General features: G+C 38.6%; 1 protein-coding gene across 1 annotated transcript in view; it reads right to left on the reverse strand.

Moving 5' to 3' along the window:
- LOC119583365 (extracellular serine/threonine protein CG31145-like) overlaps nt 1-2,428 on the reverse strand; it is a 22,897-nt gene extending 20,469 nt beyond the window's left edge. Inside the window, exons 1-4 of the mRNA XM_037931836.1 lie at nt 2,416-2,428; nt 1,988-2,229; nt 558-670; nt 186-328 (exon numbers count right to left, since the gene is read on the reverse strand). Of these exons, the coding sequence (XP_037787764.1) occupies nt 186-328; nt 558-670; nt 1,988-2,229; nt 2,416-2,428 (511 nt within the window). The remainder of the gene's footprint in view (nt 1-185; nt 329-557; nt 671-1,987; nt 2,230-2,415) is intronic.
- Nucleotides 2,429-7,870: the final 5,442 nt, after the last annotated feature.

The raw sequence follows: 7,870 nt of genomic DNA on the forward strand, positions 1-7,870 counted from the left end.
GCGTTTTAAAAATTGACTTTCTCCATTTAGTTTACACGTTATTCTTCCATTTTAGTTCATTTCCTGTTCATTTACTAAAAATTCCATGTCCTCTAGATTAACCCGTCATAACCCCCCTCCCCCCCCCGAAAGAAAAAATCAAACAAATCACGATGAAATCCATCGATAGAAGAAGTTAAACTTACTTATGTGATTGATCTGTAGCGTCTTAACTTGTTCCAGGAGCTTGTTGATGGCGGGGTCGTCGGCAGCGTACAGCTCGTCGCGCGATATGCTCAGGTGGAATTTGTCCCAGAGAGTAGCGTTGTCTCTGAGGAGGAAGGGCAGAGGGGTTAGTGAAGCGGTAAAAGATATATATATATATATGTATATATATATATATATATATATATATATATATATATATATATATATATATATATATATATATATATTAGTAGTGGTAACTCGGACATGAGCCAACCCCCAATACACAAACACTCACAAGGAAGTTATGCTCATGTTGCGTAACGTCATACATAGAGTTATTTACGTGACTATTATTACTATCTACAAACCTCTTATATAGCTCTGCACATACTATCGTATTCCTAATAGGCGAAGCGCACACACGTGCTAAATCTGCTAAATCAGATAGTTTAATCAAAGGATCATAAAACTTGATCACATACTTCATGAAGACAATACGAGAAATTAACTTACTTGTGCACCAGACAAATGAATGTATTGAAAATAACTTTGTTGTATCATCACTTGTAGGTAACATTAGATATGAAACATGTCAGTCAAAGGGGTCATAAATGTGGACCACACATTTTATGAAGATAATGAAAAGATTATAGACTCGATCGTATATTTATGATGATAGATTTTAGTAATCTATATCAAATAACTAGTCAAATAGTCTAAGGTGTATATATATTTTAGAGATACCTCATGTCATCAACCAGAACTATATGTCCAAATAACCCCCCCCCCCACCCCGAAAACTCCTCGCCTGCCCGAGCCTCTCCCAATAACAGGAGCCCCCCCCCCAACGAACCGCCCGTTGCGTAACATTATACATCAGTTTATCTATTAACAGCCCATTATTTCGCAAGAAATAACACAACCTCTATAAATGCTAATACTCCCCACAGACCACATGTAAAACATACTATCATGTTTCCTGAAAGAATGGAAACGCACACACTCGCTAAATAAAATATGCACAATTGTAACTTCTGTGAAATGTATCCCTCATCCTTCGATATGAGAGGGTGGAAAAAACTGGCAATGGGAAATCTTACCTTTTTTAAAATAAATTATATGTGATAATTAAGCATGGTAATAGACAACTGCGGGTAGGGAGACCAGTCTACTTGTTTTCACATACGGGCTTTTGCTTGCTGACCCTCTCCCTCTCCCCAGCATAGCTACTTTTTTACCAAGTGGCTATGGAGCGTTGTCCTCTCTTTTGCGCTGCTAATCGTTTATAACGCATCTGTATAATGAATTTACTTGTGCACAAGGCAAATTGATATATTGTAAATAATTATTACAAAGGAACATATATATTTATTTTATTTTATTGTGAGGATTTCCAGTAATTAAATCTGCTAGTTAAGATAACTGGTCAAAAGGAGGTACATTTGTGATAAGCCTCATCTCCTCACTATCTCCAGCCCACCTCCCCACTCCTAATTACTGGTGAGTAACACCCCCGCCCCCTCCCTCTTGCCTTCTCACAAGGATGTTGTGCGCCCGCCCCATATCACACAAACACACAAACACACACACACACACACACACACACACACACACACACACACACACACACACACACACACACACACACACACACACACACACACACACACACACACACACACACACACACACACACACACACACACACGAGACGTAGGTACACATTCGATATGCCATTTCAAACGCAATGAGTTGTCGATTTTATTATCTGCTATGTTTACGAAATTAGCGATAGTACGAATAATTTCTTCTCGGAGCTCAAGTTCTTGCTCCTGAATTGCTTTATGAGCCTCTTGTTGGTACGTTTGTTCTGATTCGTTAGTAAGAAAGGTGCAGCAGGTCCCCCACAGTGGCACAATAATGTCGCGTTTGTACTGGGAGAGGTCATCCCGCACCGCCTCTCTCTGAGTGGAACCTCTGTGCTTTTCTCCTCCTCATTGCTGCTATGGGTTGTATCTGCTACACCACGAAGATGCGGCACTAAAGAATTAGCCGTACCTATACGACTAACAGATCAGTTACATCACAAACTAAAATTAAAAAAAACGCTGGTTTTATTATACCCGAAAAGCTTTAAAAGATATTCTAACGCATATTTTCATCTACTCTGGTTCGAGGATGGTTTCTCTATCGTATTTCCGCCTTAATGAGTAATTATCTACCAACCAAGGGCTATCATCTGTCCCCTCCGTGTCGACCCATATACGGGTAGCTAATTAGCACACAATAAAACTTCCGATGCTACCTCAAAGAGACGAGGTCATGTGTAGCTCCCTCATTTCTCAAAAAAAAAAAAAAAAAAAAATCTATAATGCAATTTAGGGAAAATATTCTGTTTTCCCTTAAAACTCATATGCACCATTTACATTCTTATAGACGTATTCTTGCACGATACCGATGTTAACATCGATTTTGGCTTCTTGTCTTATGTCGATGTATGAAAAAGATGCCAGCTTTTCAATAATTTGCCCAATCAGTATTACCTCCTCCTCCCGTAATTGTCTGTCACCCGCCTACAAGTAAACGAAAGAGAAAACACTACGTTCTGGTAATTCCGACTCTTACAGTAATTTCTTAAATTGGGAACACGCTCTCTTGCATATATATCTTGACACCTTGAAGAACAGACCTATATTGTAAAATGAGACAAATAACCTTGCTTACGGGCATATTATGCACAATTATCCTGCATTAGTCTTTCTCTCACCTGCCTGTAATTATGTGGTATGAGATGGAGTTACATGAAATGCCTATTTCGGAGACGGTGACCCAACCGTCAGGGCATGGCAATTGCTTTTTTCGAGAAAGATGCCTTCTGGCAGGAGTTTTTAAGTAATGAACATATATATTTTCTCCAGTCTAAGTGTTCAAAGAGAGGTTTGCATGTAGGTTAACAGTGATATTAAATAAAACTTGGGACTCCACCTCTTCAATATATTCTTTGCGTAAGACATAATTGTTCACTGTGTCACGCATTATACGTTTTCAACATATAAACTGCCTGTCATTATTATCCTTTTCTCTTACATGCCTAACATTTGTCCCTATCACCTCGCACCTAATACAGGTGATGAAGAAGACCAGACGCTGTCACACTTTGTGAAACAATTTAACCAGGGCGGGCGGCCCATGTGATAGAGACGGGGAATTTTACTTTGAATGGCCATTCAACCATTTGATGTTTTTTAAGCCCTCGCGAAATATAATGTACGAGTACACAAGAAAGAGCAAATATATTCATACGTTTTCCTTTTTACGACAGGACTCTTCTTCAAAACAAAGGATTTTATACAATATGAAAAAGGCTAAGCAATACAGCTGTTTTGTCCTGCTTGTGACAGAGCTTATATAATTTTACGTTTATGGACCAAAAGCAAAGACAAAGATCAGTTCGCCTAAAGCAGGGATATTCAACTAAAGCCGAATATACCAGAGCGAGTAAATTTTTACATGACTGCGAATTTCCTATTGACATTTTTTTTTATACATTTTTGTTTAATATTTTCTTAAACCAAGTTTGCAGAATTTATTTTTTTTTCCTGGTTAGATTTTTTTCATGCAAATCATTACAAATATTTTTTCTTTTTCTTTTCTTGTTGTGCGTCTACATTAAACATTAAAGTAACATTAAAGAACAGTAAAGGCGCATATGACGAGGAACAACACAGTCGGAGGTAAAAGTACGGAGAAAGGTTGACAATCACAGACCTAAAGGATGGAATATGTGTAATATTTTGTTCTAAATGTCAAGTTCAACATTCATTTATATAAAAAAAAATCATGTCAAGTAAGAATGAGGGAAGAAAATCATCTTGTACTTGATTCAACGAAAGAAAATAATGTTCATTTATTCAAGGAGATTGAAGTATATATTAATAGGGCATATTTTTGCAGACCAGGAAAATATGTGGTAAAACTGTTGAAACGTGATCGTAAAGCTATCATCCTTATCAAAAGGCGTGTGCATATTTCAACAAATAAAGTTTAATGAATATACTACTTTGTCTCTCCTGTAACAGTACTGTTTATAAAACAAGAATTCAAATTGCAGAGCTATACTTTTATAGTCTTATGCATCTATCTACTGATATACTCCTAAACGATGATGAGGATTTGATTATATACTGATTTTCTTGGCAATACACAAACAATGGAAGACTGTAGGGATACGCCAGGGAATAATATCTAGACTCGTCACCAGCTAAAGTTCTCGCTGACATTCAAGGACAAGGTATGGGCGAAATGAGGGAGAGAACTTTATAGTTAATGAATATCTAATCTGGAAATCGCACCCTTCAGTCTTCTAGACCAAGCTAGATTCTAGAGTTCCAGATAAGAAGGACAGAATGGCGCGCATCAGTGGCTGTCCCTCGCTGCACATACCTTCTATACACCTACCTGTTCGATACGGTAGGTCACCGTCAGCCTACTCTCACTATCAGACATGCCCTTAACTTATAGTTGGTGCCTCTTACTCCCTGAATTTATCGTGAGGAAGTAAAAAAAAAAAAAAATATATATATATATATATATATATATATATATATATATATATATATAATATATATATATATATATAATAATGATAATAATAATAATAATGATAAATATATTATCATGAATAAAGATACAATACAACTACACCCGATACTAAATATGTATAGAGTTGGTTTAGAGTTGGTGGTGCCCTTGTGAAGAGAACATAATAAACAAGAACTCGTATGTGTTTGCAGTACACGATAAACTCAAAAAGATCATCAAAATTTGTCGCAGTCATTTGTCAAAACATGTGAATATGCACATGTTCACACACACACACACACACACACACACACACACACACACACACACACACACACACACACACACACACACACACACACACACACATACATACACAATTTGAAATTTAAAAACCGGGCATCGATAATCCGGTTCCTTCAGTTTTCCGGCACTGACCTCTACCACTGTTTTCTAGAGTCGCCGTTAATGTTGTGATGGAGCTGTACTCCAGAATCAGTTAACAGGCATTGCTGCTCATTCCTTCTCATTTTATCATTTCTTTACAATTGCATAGCCCCATGATGGAATCAGCAAAGAGGCGGTGTAATTAATATTATGTAGAACCTATTCTATTCCGTAATTCTGTATAACTGTTTTATTTAGTTGGTTAACATTAATATATCATTTGCCTTTCATTTAGTATTTACTTTTCTTTCTTTCAAAGATTGCTGGATTTTAAATGTCAACCTGTGTGTGTGTGTGTGTGTGTGTGTGTGTGTGTGTGTGTGTGTGAGTGTGTGTGTGTGTGTGTGTGTGTGTGTGTGTGTATGTGTGTGTGTGTGTGTGTGTGTGTGTGTGTGGTGTGTGTGTGTGTGTGTGTGTGTGTGTCCAAACGCGCGTGTGCGCCTTCAAACACCCGAAACCCCACCAGCAGCGCCTCGACCACTCCAGCCCGCGACACGGCGTTGAGAGCGGAGCTTAATATTCGCCAAAGACGCGGCCGGGTGCAAATAGGCCGTAAAGGTCAATATTGGCCGAAGGAAAATCAAATCACACGACGGGGCTGAGGGGCAAGTCGGAGCGAGCTGCCGACAGACCAACCGACCGCTGCCCCGACAAAATCAACACTAGATGTCTCGATTCCATACGGTTTGTGGGAGAGGTCGGTTTCATTCACTATTCGCACACTGTTTTCCTTTTCATTCCTTTCGGGTTCGGGTGTGATGTGTGCGACTCCTCATATGCATATATATAGGGTGTACTATACCCAGTATTGTGTGTTGTGTGTGTGTGTGTGTGTGTGTTTGTGTGTGTGTGTGTTTGTTTGTCTGGCTGGCTGGCCGGCTGGTAATAATCCTAACGATAAGAATGGTAACCATCATGATTATAACAATAATAACGATAATAACGTTGATAATAACAATACCGATAACGATAACAGCAGTTACAATAAAGCCAACAGCAACGACAACAATTAAAAAGATAACAGGGCTAAACCCAATACCCTCCGGGCCTCAGTCGACAGGCAAAACGAAGAACGAGGAATGAAAAACGAAAATATCTTTATTTTTTTTTCCCAACCAGTCAGCACAAAACCCACCGCCTCATCTCTTAACAGTTGCCGGCAGTCTGTCACGATTCGGTCCTTAACGTCTGTCAAATTTGTTAGGAGTGTGAAGTGGGCAGGAAATTGCAATCAGGTCTGAGAAATGTTGCGTAATTGCAACGTGCATTTTGGGAGTTCCGTTACGCTACCGTTTGCAGTTGCAAAGCGTGGTGAAATCTGAGGTGATCCGTGTACATACCTTGTTAAAGAGATAGAAGCATAATGGTGTATTTCATTGTATATCGCTATCCTGTTATCGTTGATTTAAACGTGCAAGAGAACATCTACTTGGCAAAACTCTATGGATCTGCCACGCCACATTACACTAGGAACACGCCTTGTAATACAGTATGATTTAATGTTATATCAATATGAAATGTACGAAAGAGAAAAAAACAGCCATAGATATTTAATTTCCCCTGGGTGTATTAAATTGCAAACCTAAGAAAATATTCTAAATTTGTAAAGAATATGCAACATGGTTACGCCTGTGCACTTAGAAACAAAGCTTTACGTCAGTCAGACTAATGCATATGAAGGCAAATTCTTGGGTCATATGAATATTAATAATGCGCTCACATATGCTCGTATGTATGTATGTGCATAAAGGACGGTAATCTGTTCAACAAATGAACTCAAAAGCAATAGTTTAATCTTTGTATAAACAAATATATCCAGCAAAAAGCTGTATGGCTATGTTATGGTGGGTTTTGCACCTGGGAATATAGACAAGCAGAGAGTTAGATAGAAAAGACAGGGCATTAGGTAGACAGATGGTTAAATCGATAGGTAGTCAAATCTGTGTACAGGCATACAGGTAAACAGACATACGAATATGTAAGTAAACAGATAAACGGACGGATTCAAACCCAAAGAGGCAGCTAAATAAATGTACAGATAGTTTGCCAAACGTAAACACAGATACACATATTAAGAGACACAGGACTATATACACGTCGACTTTTATGTGCTATAAGTATGCAAGTATAAATATAAGCAAAAGTACACTGACATGAATCGCTTTTGCTTGAAGGCAAATAGCAAAACTTTGAAGGAAGAATCTCCGCCTTGACGTGTCTCAGAGTTAACAGTATGACAGTCTTGCGAGTTGCGAGAAATGAACCCAAAATGGAGACCGGCTCATTGCCAAGATGCCACCACCAGAGGAAAGGAATACCAATGCACATGCATAGACATACATACGCACACGCAAGTATACATGGCAGCATTAATACACAGGAACGCAAGAGGAAGCACATTCTAAAACACGCAGAAACACACACACACACACACATACACACACACACACACAAACACACAAACACACAAACACACACAAACACACAAACACACACACACACACAAACAAACACACACACACACACACACACACACACACACACACACACACACACAAGCACACACACACACACAAAGACAATTCTACAATCACAGACACAGACACATGCATTTTACAGACCACAATCAACAAAAAATCCTACAAAATCCCCC

This window comes from Penaeus monodon, chromosome 17 (assembly GCF_015228065.2).
Source record: "Penaeus monodon isolate SGIC_2016 chromosome 17, NSTDA_Pmon_1, whole genome shotgun sequence".
Taxonomy (NCBI): Eukaryota; Metazoa; Arthropoda; class Malacostraca; order Decapoda; family Penaeidae; genus Penaeus; species Penaeus monodon.